The sequence below is a fragment of the Eubalaena glacialis genome, chromosome 10 (genome assembly GCF_028564815.1).
Source record: "Eubalaena glacialis isolate mEubGla1 chromosome 10, mEubGla1.1.hap2.+ XY, whole genome shotgun sequence".
NCBI classification, from domain to species: Eukaryota; Metazoa; Chordata; class Mammalia; order Artiodactyla; family Balaenidae; genus Eubalaena; species Eubalaena glacialis.
This window is the reverse complement of record NC_083725.1, coordinates 38,285,832-38,301,040: the sequence shown is the minus strand read 5'-3', so window position 1 is coordinate 38,301,040 and position 15,209 is coordinate 38,285,832. Positions and strand designations below refer to the sequence as shown.

Sequence of the window (15,209 nt, the reverse complement as noted above, 5' to 3'; positions counted from 1 at the left end):
GAAAGAGAGACTTCTGGATCCTCATTTTATGTGTAATATTTCATAGTCTCTAGTCTTCAGCTACTGGTTTTGCCACTGACTTCTTAAGAGGTGTCTAGCATCTCCTCTACCTAAGACTCAGTTCCCTTATTTATAAAATGAGAGTTTTCTTCTCTCTTTAAAATTTTATGATTGCTAAATATGAAAATAGCGCTCAGCCGCATTCAGTAACTACTCAGCCATATTCAATAATTTTAAATTATTTTCCTATAGGCCTCCGACATTTACAAACACACCTTCCCATTCCCTACCTGGGCTACTTGTGGTTATTAGCTTACATTTGGTAGCATAATAATAGTTGCTTTGCATTTAGTGCAATAATATTTGAAACATGGCATCATAATACAATAGAAGTACAATCATCAGAGAAAGATATACCATGATTTTAGCGTTCAGTCTTATCTTTCTTGGATCCAAAGCAAAACAGGAGACATGTTTGGCTAAATTTTTATTCATTCTGTTTTACAAAAGGATCTAGATTAGGAGGATCTAGATTCGAATCTTGATTTAGAGAGGCAAACTCTTTCTTCATTTGCATTATAAAAGGAATTTATCAAGGTTCTTTCTTCTACAAGGGCCATTAAGAATGCTTTATTACCTTGCAAAATATCTGATGCTGAGGTGCAAATAAATAAGTAGAATATAAAGATTCACACCTGATAATTAGATCCTTGGTGAATAGCATATTCTTTAGATCACTTTCTTCAAATAGTAACTGCTAGCTGGAATTTTATAACAGGAATATGAGACAGTGATATGCAGGAAAGTATACTAATTTAGAAGTCAGGAGACCTCTGTTTTAGTGTCTACCATACCTAGCACTTACATCTTGGTAAGTCATTTTTTTGGGGGGTGGGGGCATTCATTCCCTCAAGTTCAAGAATTTGGACTACATTATCCCTAAAGTCTCTTTGGGTTGCAAATAGTCAATGAGATCTTAGATTTGCTAGGGGAGCAGAATTGCATTCCCAATTGCAGAGAGAGTCTATATACTTTATGTAAAAGATATACAGATGGCAAAAATCAACATTCTGTTACAAAATTCAGAAATCCAACTTATACTCTCTTCTGGACCCAAGACCACCCCACATCTACAAAGAGGTGAGTCCCAGGAAAAAATAAAATTCTTTTTTGAACTCTAGAGTTTTTCAATTTGATTAAAAAAAAAAAACAAAAAAAAAAACTTTTTTCCCAGATTGTACTGAAATAGTGCAATTTACAAAAATTGCTAGAATTATCAAGGGGGTATCATAAAATGCAACCCATGTTTAAAGAAGTCAGCATTATTTGAGGAGATATTGCATATAGACTCATTTAATTCTAAGTATCTATCTGCAAATGGGCATAATTTCAGAAATGGACTATAATATATTTTCACAAACCCCAGCACTAAAAGCTTTTTAGAACAAAGACAATAGTTGAGTTCAAGTATTATCTTTTTTTTTTTTTTTTTTTTGGCTGCGTTGGGTCTTCATTGCTGCGTGTGGGGATTCTCTAGTTGTGGCAAGCAGGGGCTACTCTTTGTTGCAGTGTGCAGACTTCTTGTTGTGGTGGCTTCTCTTGTTGTGGAGCACAGGCTCTAGGCACACGGTCTTCAGTAGTTGGAGCACGCCACTCAGTAGTTGCAGAATGTGGACCCCTAGAGCGCACGGGCTTCAGTAGTTGTGGCACTCAGGCTCAGTAGCTGTGGTGCACAGGCTTAGTTGCTTTGTGGCACGTGGGTTCTTCCTGGACCAGGGATCGAACCCGTGTCCCCTGCATTGGCAGGCAGATTCTTAACCACTGTGCCACCAGGGAAGTCCAAGTGTTATAATTACATTAATAACATTATGAGCCTTGAGGGAACACTTGGTGTTTAAAATAGAATATAATATAATTCAAATTTTACATTTTAAAAGCACATAAGAAGAAATTTGTACCAACTTTATGAATTAATTCATCAGATGCTTTATAATAACTAAACTAATAAAAATCAAATTCACTAACACAATTAATTTGATAGTGACTTATTAGTTTCATCAAAATGAACCTTGAAAACCTTGAGTTTCAGTCAAGATGTCAGTGGTACATAGACAATCTATAGATTGTTGATTCACAAACCAAAGCAGACACTGATTTACTGACTTATTGCCATATTGCAAATAGCTGATTGAAAAAATGAATAGCTTGATCTGACTTTTCATCCTGATTATACAAACTTGGCTCAAATTTGTTACAATAATAAAAGTGTATACAATTGTTTCTAAATCCATTACAATTTTCAGGCAACCTTATTCTAATTAAAAATAAAAGTACTTTTTGGTTTTACTATCTTAATACCTATTCAAATAAGTCGCCTACATTAATCCCTCCGTCAGCGAAAGCCATCCCATACTGTGATTCAAGTATAACTTATGGAATACTGCTGTAGGGTTTGTGACTCCTTCTAGAAGGGAAGAACTTGGGCAAGCATATAGATAGATCTAAATAGTAATTCAAAAGCTTTTTCACCAGAGTTTACCTAATTCTATGATTTAATGTTTGATATCCTTACAGAGAGAAAGCAGTTGATGGTATGTCCTGAGCAGTGCCAGGGACGACATCATTAACCAAACTTGACCACAGGACAGCATTCGCAGGCTATTGTCAAAGAAGAAACTTTGTGTTATTGTAATCTTTTCAATGGTTGTAACATTTGGATCAGATATGCCAGAAATTGTTGGGGAGCCGGTACTGAAGGGAAGGTGCTTCACTTCTCTGTGAACCTGGAATTAAAGCAGCAAGCATATCCCCAGCATGAATAGAGGACACAGCACTCCTTGGAAATATCCATGGAACCTAGGAGTGTTTCACAGTCAGGGATATTTTTGTGGCAGAAATTAATTCTTAATAGGGGGATAAAATTAACCCAAACAGAATAGAGTTAAGTGGTTGTTGTATTACAGACCATATCATAGAGGAGAATAAAAGGCAGACTTTAATATCAGACAGAATGAGGCTCTACCATTCAATAGCTAAGTAGTTTTGGCCAAGAATTTAACTTCTCTATCATCAATTTTCTTTATACAAAATAAAGACAATAAAACTATCACCATGCCCATAAAGCAATTACTACAGTCTATTATGGATTGTGTAGACCGTCAATGATTGTTAGTTATTTTTATTATTATCTTTATTATTATTAGGCTTGATCAAATGAGGGAGGGGTTATATAAAAAGGCAGGATTTTTACCCTGCCATTCAATTCAATATAACTCATACTGACCATATTCTTTCCTTTGTGTGAAAAAAAAAAAAAAAACTAGAGAAACAAAAATGAATAAGAACTCATCTCATACTTAAAGAGAACTAGACAGGTAAACTAGAAATTGCAATTATTATAATTCAAACCCTTGAGATAAATAACTGTGACTCACTGTATACTTAGTACTTTCAAAAGTAGCATATAGTGCTTACTTGATAAAAAGTTTAATTAATTCAGTGAGACATGAGGTATAATTATTGTACAGATAGCTAGGGAAATATAAAGGAAAAAGACAACAACTCAATATAAGAAGGTCAGAGAAGTCTAAAATGGCCTAAAGCTAAAGCTGAGGCTTAAAGTAGGATTAGAAATTGCAAGTGAAGATAAAGAATACAGACTCTCTTAGCACAAGGAACTGCCATTGCAACGCATTAAGGCAAGAGAGAACCTGGTTTATTCAGCAAACTACCAATCTTTAGTATTACTTGAGTGATGCATACCTAAGAAAGATTGGTTTGGAAAGATAAGCACCCCTCCCACTGTCATCTGCAGTCATTTCTGTCCTGTTCTTCCTTCATTTTTCTTCATAGCATTTACCACCTCTTGTCATTATACTATAAATGTATTTGTATATTTGTTTGTCTGGCTCAGCCACTGAAGTGTAAACTTCATGAAGGTAGGCATCTTTTACTGTTTTTATTATTTCTATACCTGCAGCCTCTAGAGCAATGGCCTGACATATAGTAGACACTCAGTAAAAATTCATTGAATGAAAAATGAAATAATAAGTAAGGATTTGCTTATTAAAGACCTTAAATATAATATTTAGGAAGAAATATCAGGATTGACTTGGTATAAGGGTAGAGAAGAGTGCCAAGTCTGAGAGTATCTCCTGGGTTTCTGACTAAAGTGACTGAGTAAATGGCTAATAACCAAATGTGGATTCAAGACTAAGAGTTAAATGTTTGTTTTCATTTTTGTGATGGTGTGGGATGTTGAGTCATACATTATGATTCTCCCAGAGTTGTAGTGAGGAATTCCCTCACCTATCAAGAATTCACAAAGTATTTCCCTCAAATGTACAACAGCATTCTACATTCATTCTACCATAAGGAATGAAGCTGATTTTTATTAACAGCTATAGAGCAAACTATTATAACTAATAAAATCCTACATTATCATCTCCATCGCATGGAAGTCAAAAGTGGACAATTAAGAAATTCAAATAACCTGCCTCAGAACCATATAGTTGAAATGAGAAAAACAATTTTTGCAGTTGAACGTAACTGAGTCTACCACTGAACCCATCATTTGTCACCTGGCATGCTGTTGAAGAAGTTTCTCTTATTTAGATGATAAACTCAGCATCATTTCCCTACTAAAGAAATTTAATAGTGAGTAATTAAGTGTGTTCATGCTCATGGTCCCTGCCATGAGTTTACAATTACTTCTTGGAACTGAGCTAGCCTCAGTGGGATATAAAAATTAGGCTAATCATATGGTGAATACTTACTTCATCCTGTGCTTGTCCCTACTAGAAACAGAAATTGTCTCACTAATTGTATGCAAATCCTTTCACCAGAATCATCACAGAAAATTGTGTATTGCTACTCCTTTTCTAAAGAGAAGACAAAAGTAACATTTTAAAATATCACTTTCAAATCAACAAAAATGAATTGTTTTGGCTTTGTGTGTAAAAGCCAGATCAAAATTAATATTATTTACAGTACACAATTCAGAATTTAAATCTAATAAACTGATATTTAATATGTTGTGAAACACTTCTGTATGTTTTGTTGCTAGTGACATTTTCATGATTAATTAAGGAGATATATTGGCCTCAAACTTCAACATAGTGTATTGATGAATAAATTAATTGCTGTTTTAAGAACCATAATTCTATGTAGATCATTGGCTCTCCTGCATCTTTAACCAATGAACCAACTTTTCAGGGTTAGGTGAGGATTTGTTTTTATGAACCAAAAGTATGCCTGTTTTTATCATTCAGAATATAGCCCTTTCTAAAATTGATTTCACAATTCCTTTAATTCTATGTTTTTTGAGACTTATTTTAGCCTTTATTAATTACTCAAGAAGGTTGCTATGAAGACTGATCATGAAAACTTCAGAGCAATTTCCAGGGATAACCTAAGGACTTGCTGAGGTGTGCAGAGCTCTTGGCTCATACCACTCGTGACCTCCCTCTGCCCCAGTTCGGGAGTTTTTGCATTTACTTGTCACATTCTTTTAGGGTCTAACTATATAAACTAAGTAATTTTCATATCACTTTAATTCCACTGAATATTATTTATTATAGATTCAGAAATTAGATTGAACCATAAGACATTTGCCAAAACGTGAATATTTTAGACTAACAGAAATGGCAACTTCTTATGGTTCCACCTGATATAATGAAAAATCTCCTGACTGTTACATAGATAAATACAGAATGAGGGAAAATGTATAGAATTTAGAGAAAAGCAAGCAACTGACATTCTCCTTTCTATCTATTTTTTTTCAGAACCTATCTAGATTAGAGGAGTTATTGCATTACACCTATATTAATTTTAGTAGCCTCCTATTGGGCTGTCTTTCTCTCTTCTCTTTCTACTTATATCCTTCATTTCCTCTAATATTATAAATTCTAATATACTGAAAGCAATTTTATAAATCTGTCTCCTCTCTTCTCCAAAATCTCCAGAGGTTCCCTGTTGACAATGGAGTAAAATTTAACTTTTAGTAGTTTATTATTCAGAAGTTTCACTGAGTGTTTTTTAGTTGCCAGGCACTCTTCTAGCACTGTGAATGAAACAAAATCTGCCTTCATGAGCTTATATTCTAGTAGGGGAAATAGATAATAAACAAGACTAACTGAAAAAAATATATAGTATGTTAGATGGTGATGTTAGGGAAAAATAAAGCAAAAAAGGACAATAGGAAATCTCAGGACAAAAGTTTGGAGAAAGTAGCCTAGGATGGGCCCACTGAAGAGAGAGCATTTGGGTAAAGACCTAGAGGAAATGAAAGGATAATCCTTGCAGACCCACATTGGAGAGAGCACACGAGGACAAAAGCCTGAGTTAGAGTATCACCTGGCAGGTTATTGCAACTGCAAAGAGGCAAGTTTGCCACTGATGTCTGAGAACGAGAGTAGATGAGGTCAGAGATGTGCGGCTATGCAGGCTACTGTAAAGAATCAGTGAGAAGCTTTGGGCTGTGAGTGATATGATCTGGCTTGCTTGCTATGACTAGTCTGAAGGAGGCAAAGGCCGAGCAAGGAGACTTGTAAGGAGATAATTGTAATAACCCAGACAAGAGGCGATGTGGCTTGGACCTAGATGTTGGCAGTGGCTATAGGGAGAAATGGTCAGATTCTTGATATATTTTAAAGATAGCACTGACAGAATATGCTAAAATATGAGATGTGTTTGTGAACGAGAAGAGTTGATGATGACTGTTATTTAAAGGCCTTCACAACACAGCTTCAACCTTCCTTTCTAGTTTTATCTCCTGCTTTCCCTGTTCACTAAAGTGTGGTGGAAAAGTCCCTACAAGTGAAAATGGAAGGCCTGAGTTCAAACTGTGGCTCTGCCACTTATTAGGATAATGATTTGACATAAATCACATAATCTATCTTTATCTCTATATCTTCACTTATAAGGCGGGGATAATAATACCTACTTCACAGGGCTCTTAGGTGATTCAACTGTATTGTAAAATGATAATAAAGCATAATATAGTTTATGAATCCAGTACTCCAGAAAACTAGTCTATTAACTATTAATAATTTATTAAGTATTCTTTAAGCTTCCACCTCTCTGTCTTTGCCTTATGCTGCAGTAACTCCTTCCTCTTCACCATCTCCACCCATTAAACCCTCCCTGTCCTCTAAGGACCAAATCATAGTACAGGTCATTCTCTCTGCAGTGAAGTTCTCTCTGAGGGGCGCTATTCCTCCTCTCAATTCAACACTTTGCTTTCCCAAAGTGTTGGCATATAACTTTAACATGAAAATTAGGTCTTAAGTACTTTAAGTGTTTAATATGAGACAATCATTATTTGAGTGACTGTTAATTCATAAATCTATATTTTAATCTCCTTATGAAGATATAATGGTTGTATTTTATGCAAGTTTGAATTGTGAACTTTATATATTGTGATATTAAAAAATAAGTAAGATCAGAATTGTGAATTTTATGTAGTGTGCTATAAAAAGTAGATAAAATCTCAATTGATGAGCAAAATAGTAACTATATAAATTATGCTAGATATTTATTTCTTTAGGAAATTGGTCTTTAGTCATTTGGCTTTAAAATTATACAAATTTTTCAAGAATGCTTTTCTTGCATAAAAGAGATTCCCTTATATTATAAAAAGATATTGATAAATATTCATAGTGCTGAGGAGATAAAAAAATGCTAGAGACAAGCTTGAAAAACTATCCAATTATTCTTAGGGAATATTCAAAATCTACAGAGATGGTCTCTAGAAAAACTGATGTTTATAGCAAGAGAGAAAAGTGGGTTTCTCAAACCTGTGTCAGAATTTAGCATACTGCTTTGGGTGATGAAGGAGGTGACTGCAAAGACCATATCATTAGAAGTTACTTGACATCTGAAATCCAAATAGAAAAATATTCGCTTCTTCAAGAGATCAAAAAGATCTAAGAGTTTCTTCTGAAAACAAGTAAAATGAACACCAGAAGAACAGATTGTCATTATGCTCAAATCTTCCTTCTCCTTATTCCTTATGTTTCAACAATAACCAAGTTGATTTATTCTGCTGCTTTAATCTAGAAATTACTCTCCTTCCTTATTATCTCTCACCTGGATTACTTCAATATGGCCTCCCAACTGGTTTTCCTGTTTTTTGTGTTACCTTCATCCATTGTATCCTTCACACCTTAGCTAAACGATCCCTCTAAAACACATGCAGTTCTGTCAGTCTCTTCTTAAAGTCCCTGAGGAGTAAAGGCCAAATTTTATAATATGGTAGAGAAGGCCCTTATGAGATGTCCCTTGCTTGTTACCTCTCCAGCCTTTGAAGCTCTTCCCACAGTCCACATCAATTTTCCACACACCCTCCTTGTTCTTCCAAACACACAACATAATCTGAAGTATTTGAAGTTCCTGAATGTGACCTGTCTGATCCTCTTGACACCCTGATTCCTCTCTATGAAATTCCCATTAATTTATTTCTGTGTTCAGACAACTCTTTGCTGAGCAACTACTGAGAACCACTAGACTAAATACTGAGCACAGAAATACTCACTACTTTCATGGAGCCTACAGTATGGGAGGCGGGGGAGGAGAGGGAAGACACTAATCAGGTCATCATTCAAAATATATGGTTAGAAACTGGTAAAAAAAAATCTCTGAAAGAAATATACAGAAAGCTACAAGAGATTATATGAGGGGGAAGTGATCTAGTTAGAAGGTAAGTGATGTCTAAGGTGAGGTCTGAAAAATGAATAGAAGGCAGAAGTGGAAGGAAATAGTCTTTTAAAGGGAGCACTAGCATTGTGCAAAGGCAATGAGGTGGAGATGCATGCTACCTTTTAAAACATCTGAGAAGGACAATGTTTCTAGAGGTTAGAAAGCAAGAATAGTAGTGGTACAAAATGAGACTAGAAAGAGAGGGAGGAGACAAGTATGACCAGATTTTGGTATGTATCATAAAAGAATAGGAAAACATTGAAAGCTTCATTCAAGGAAGTACCATAGACTTTCCAGACAGAAACAAACTAGACAAAGATTAGTCTAGTTGCCATGTAAACAAGTGAAATAAAATTCTCCAGTGGTCTAGTTCTAGAAAAGCCCAAGAGAAATAAGAAAATAACGTATGCCTGGGAGGAGGAGTTTAGTGCCTTCAACCTGTGGCAAATAGTTGAAAATATTTGCTATATGCCTGTATAAATAAGGATTAGGTTCAGTTGCAACTGACAGAAAACTTTAAAGTTTTAAAGTATCAAATTCCCCTGTATGATATCTCTGAATTAAATATGGACACTACAATGTAGTGGTCAAGAGACAATAAATGTTATTGTCAGAAAATACAAGAGGACTTAGGGAAAATCTAAGACTCAAAATAGCCATCTTTGAAGAAGGATTTTCTATTTTTACTCTTGATTTTTTGTAGAAAAGGGAAAACTCAAGACATTCCATCTTACCTCAGGTTTACATGTATGGCTTCAAACTGTGTAAGTTGGCAGTTCTTTGCTTATTTTCACTATGCCCTTCTTGAACTATGGCATAAATAAATGCTATAGTCACAGCTGCAGATAATTTTAACCAAGCTACAATGTTGGTTACTCCTTCTGTGTTCTGAGATCTTAGAGTTCAGACTGAAGCCTTTGAACATGTTATTTCAGTACCTAAGCTGCTTTGGAAAGAGTCCAAACCGAATGGTTACTAAATCGGCTCTGTAGTGCCATCATGATGGCGTTAAATGCCGTGAGGATTACAGAATCGTATTCCTCTCTATGACTGAGATTAAAACACAGTATAAAGTAGACTTTCAGACATACACACCTTTCTCTTGGAATATACCAGCTTTGGATGCCAGTAATTATGCCAGATGAGAGAAATTGGGTAGTAGTGGGTACCTGCATAGCAATCTATAAAATTAATGAAAGAGGCTTTAATTTGAGTAAGTACAAACTGCTGCTATATCCCTTTGTCACTTCTTTTTAAGCTCAACGATGCCACATGGGACAGACCCAGTCCTCTCCTTCCCAAATGAGTTCCCATGGCCTCAATGTTTCTCTATCTCATACTTATAAAGGCATATCCTTCATCTCATTAAATTAATTATTCTGATGATATTCCTCTTAATTTCTATATTTTCACTTCTCATTTTCTCCTCAATTTCTTACTTCTCTGAAATATGACTCCTATATTCATCATTCCATTGATGCTACTCCTGTTGTGTGCACCAGTGCCCTCCTAATTAAAAAGCACTTTTCTATCCTTATCAAAGAGAAGGGTTTTTTAATAGCATACAGATAACTCTCTCCTTTTTGAAATTATATCCACTCTGACATAGATATTTCCTGACTCTCCTCCTGCCCCTCCATGTGCAGATAGTTGAATCAAATAACTCTTTCAAAAGAGAACATCAAATAAATAAGCCCAGCTTGTGTTGCGAGCAGCCGAATATCTGGATGGTACTACTCACCCAAAATAGGTCATTATTCATGGGTGATATAAAAAGTGTTGATGTGTAAGGATACAGTAGCTCAAGACTGCTTAAATCACTATGATTTTATTTAGCATAATTAGTAATATCATTACATAACATTTAAAAAATATTTGTATGTGTAATTGATAGTGTTCTTTAATAACCATGAAAAAGCCTTTAATCATTTATTTTAATCCAACAATGTGATCTTGTCCATCATACATTTTCACTACCATTCTAATAAAATTATTTTGGGTCTTTTGAAGTTACTTATACAATACAGTGTAATTTGCATAATAGTTACTTAAATATCAGTTTTGCTAGATCCTTGTCAAGACAAGAATCATAACTTTGTTTATCCTGGCATACCTTAAAGAATCTTGAATGTCTTGGTTTTCAATAAATTATATTAGATTAAAATGTTAGACAGCTTTTAAATAAAAGCAAGACTTGAAAATTCTTTACAGTAGTGAACTCCCCATTACTCTTGTGATATTCACCTAAAACTGTAGCATTCATTTTCTGACCAACAATATTGCACTACAGATTTTCTAAGAACTAGGAGATACAAATCGTAGGCAGTTGTAGAATTAATATGACTTGACTTGTGATTTTCTAGTTTATATAACAGCTAAGTTACACAATCATAGATTCAACAGCAGTATTTTCTCTGAATTACAATATATTCCCAACTATCTTGGCAAATAAATAAGACAGGCACATCTGAGTTGCAATGAATAAGATAGGATATTAAAATCAAACACAGCTTGTAAAAGAACTCAAATTTTCAACTGGGCTCTGAAACTATAACTGTGTGTCCTTTGCATTAAAAAGATGCCATTTATTTCTGACTATGATTAATGGTTCTTTTTAGGCAGCCAACTTTCTTTGCCATTTAACAAAGATTGTGTCCTAGGGTTTTGTTTTATTTCAATTCTAGTGTCACTTCTAAATCTGAAAAATCAGATAACAAAATGTTGAATTTGAATTATAATTTTGTTTTATTAGTGTGAATCATTCAATATCTGTTATGCAACTGGGAACATACATAAATTTCATCAGAAGATGTGTGGCTCTATATTCTGTAAAATTCCTCTAGGCAGGAAAATAACAGCCTAGCACTGACATGAAGCCTGATATCCACATGACGTGATGATAACAAATAAAGGCAGTATCTAAAGAACAGTGCCAAGCTGTGAATTGGTCACAGGGATGATGTGTGTGGACATAGTTATTATTTTTACAACATGCAAGAAAATCAAACAAAAAGTTTTTTTAATTATTTTGGTACTACAGTAAATAAAAGGAGAAAAGGGAAAATAAGATGTCAATTGGTATTTTTAAAAAGAACATGTTCATAGGTGTCAAAAACGAATGAAAGAACATTGATTCACTCTCATAGAGCAACTCCCAGTAACAGGATAAATGAGGCATGAATGTGTACATTAATGTTGTCTAACCCAAGTTTGTGTGCTAGATGCATAGTGAGGCCAAACAAACAAAAACGTCGGAGTTTGGATCAGAGAAAGGTTTACTGATCTAGAGGGTGCTGCTCTCCAGAGAAGATGGGAGATGTAGGTTTGTCTCAGATCCATCTTGCTGGTTGGCCAGGGTGCAAGGGTTTTAAAAGCAAAAAGGGTAAAAGGGGAGGGGGCTTTGTAATTTCAGCTTCCCATAGATCTCAGTTGCAGACTTCCTGCCACCGTCTTATGACTCGATGTGTCATTGGTGATTTTGATTGATTGTTCCTGCAATGCAAATTAGTAAATCATGGTCTTGTGATCCTTTAACTTCTTTCTAGGAGAGAGCAAAAACAATAGTTGAGACATTTTATTATTTACTTAGAGCATTATGTGATGGTCAAGAATTTCATTTCCCAGTTGGCCCCTGATGGCTTTTCTGTTAAGACCTTTTGGGCTTTTTGTTTTCTCCAAGACCATTTGAGTTTGCTTCACCTTTGTTTCTGTGTTCCCTCACTTCCCTAATTAGTAACTGATGCTCTTTGGAACTCAGGGAAAGCCTAGAAGACTAAAGCCTTTCTCTAAAAACAAGAAATGGGGGACACCGAGGGACTTTTGAACCCAGGAGGACCCCTCAGAGTCCTGCTTGATTTCATTAAGACAGGATGCAGACCATCATGTTACATATGCATATAATAGGAAACAAGGGAAAAAGTACTGGATTTGGGGCAGGGATAGGGGGAATCTAGGTAAGATTTGAAAAGATAATTACAGGCATACATTACAAAAGGAAAGACTAAATGAAGCAATAGATATACTAGAATAATTATATAGTAATTAACATGCCCTCTTTCTTCCTCTTTAGGGAATTTTTTTCATTTTGATAAAAATTAATCCTGACTGCCACAGTATTTCATTTGGCAGGATATCAGGTAATTTATATTTCAAATATGACCTCATCATCAGTTCCATCTGTTGATATTAAATGAACATCCGTAATGTTTGAAACTCTGACTTGTAGAAAACATACCTAAAAATAAAAATCCTTGAATCTGAGAGACTCACATACCAAACAGAAAACTGAATAAAGGTGCTCTTATCTAGCAAATGCTTTGCATTCATTTTAAATCTTCACATTTAATCCACCCAGCTCTCCACTCTAAATCCAGGGACCAAGGGAGGGAGAAACTATAGGCAGCTGCTGCCATAGAATGAGCTCAAATAAGTGTTAGACCTTCTTAAAGAGGACTAGCATATTTTTTTATGCTAAGCCACAAGGGGAAAAAATAAGAGGCTCTGATCCTAAACAACCTTTGTTTACATGTTATACATAGATTCAAAGAATCTTTTTTCCTTTTTTTCACATTCCAACTCAAAACTGACAGCTGGAAAAAGCAAGATTTCAAGACAATGTTGTCATGAAGAAATATTCTAAGTGCTGGGTTCATGAGTTTGCCCCTTCGTCCTTAACCCAGATATTAAGACACATGACTTCCCTTCCACATGCAGAGAGATCTGAATGAAGAACAGGGTAAAGACCATTCCATTCCCTCTGGAAGTCTGTCTCCAGCTAATAAATGCTCCTTTTTCAGCAATCTTAAAGGCACCTTTTCAATCTTCAAGACCCAATTTAAGTTGTTTCTCCTCATGGCATTTTTCCTGGTCCCATTAAGGCAGATTTAACCAAACTTTCCCTTGGGCCAACACTTCCCCTTGAGTACGGCTATCATTACACAATTTTAAACTAAGTTGCATTTGTTTATTTGAATGTCTGTTTTCTCTACTAGATTATGAGTTTGAGTGCCCATTGCATCACCTAGTTTTCATTCAATTCACCTCCAATCCACATCATTCCACTACCAAGACAAGAAGAGTTAAATAATGCCTTCTCCATTTACAATAATGGGTCCTCAATAAATACTGTTGCAATGTTTATTTTATGACACAGTTGAACCCAAAAATGTTGTTACTACTTTGCTCAAGGGGAAAATCAATACTGTTGTTCAAAATTAATTCTGTCTAGTGAGTAAAATTAGCAAAAAGTTTATTAAATTATTCTTGACTACAGGTGGTACTAGATTTTGTTTTTGGTTTATCTCATCAAAAATGTGTCCAAAGAAATGTAATAGTCTTTAGTAGAGGGATTTTGAGAGCTTACTCAAGGTATGATGTTGCTACTTCATTCAAGCAATATTTTTAAGGAATGTTTTTGCCCTAAGTAAAGAAAGTAAAACTGAATGATTCAGAAATAACCACTCATGTTTTTAAACTTCTAATAATTCATTGTATATTTTGGAATACAAAAATATTGATGTAGACTCAGTGCCTGCATGTTATTTAAGGGCATGTTTTTAGTAACCCCTCTGGATTTTTTTCCCCACTAGGATACTCGATACTTCAAGCTATCATGGAAAAAGCAGGACAAAATGGTTGGCATGTCAGCGCTATATGTGTGGAAAATTTTAATGATGTCAGCTATAGGCAACTTCTAGAAGAGCTTGATAGAAGACAAGAGAAGAAATTTGTAATAGACTGTGAGATAGAGAGGCTTCAAAACATATTAGAACAGGTAAGTACTGGACTTTATGTTACTATTAACCTAGACCTTCTACAAAAATAGCTGACCTTTTTTGGCCCATCAATATCTTCTTCTAACCATTTAGCCTGAAGTGTGGAGTTTGGGAGTTTTCATTCCATGATTTATCTATCTCCAAGACTAAATCATAATCTTTTATCACCAAAGGCCATTGTGGTTCTCAATGAAGTTAGAAGTACTTTTCCTCACACATTTTTAAGACATACAGTAGAAAGGACTTTTTGTGACTCAAGAGCTCTTGACCTCCTATTTTCATAAGCATTAAGATTGAAGAGTAATGCCATCTAAAATATTAGAAAATGTGACTGTACTTTTTATAACCTTTAGAGAAATAGCTCTGTGAGAAATATCAACATGAATTAATAAAGCAATGAAATAAAAGAAAATTAAGTGGCACAGTGCATATAGCATATTTTCTTCTAGATGTTGTAAGTAAATACATTACCACCACAGTGAAGATGGTTTTCAAATCTCCTCACAAGGGAAAATCCTTTAATAAAGCTTTCAGTAAGTATCTGTTGATTTGATTTGAAGCATACAGGAAAAGATAAAATTGAACTTTGTCAGTGTGTTATATGAAAGAAAAATATCATCAAATAATGGATAACACTTGCCTTGCCCCTAATCCTGCATATCATGATAAAGCTTTAAATGCTGTATTTGGCCAAAATTGCAGTGAATGAATGCCATCTAGTGGTTTTATAAATGTTTG

General features: G+C 34.9%; 1 protein-coding gene across 3 annotated transcripts in view; it reads left to right on the top strand.

Annotated features, from left to right (window-relative positions):
* The window catches only part of GRIA4 (glutamate ionotropic receptor AMPA type subunit 4), a 519,215-nt gene that overhangs the window by 338,327 nt on the left and 165,679 nt on the right, over nt 1-15,209 (top strand). For all 3 annotated transcript variants that reach the window (XM_061202612.1, XM_061202613.1, XM_061202614.1), the window contains exon 4: nt 14,286-14,470. In XM_061202612.1, the coding sequence (XP_061058595.1) occupies nt 14,286-14,470 (185 nt within the window). The remainder of the gene's footprint in view (nt 1-14,285; nt 14,471-15,209) is intronic.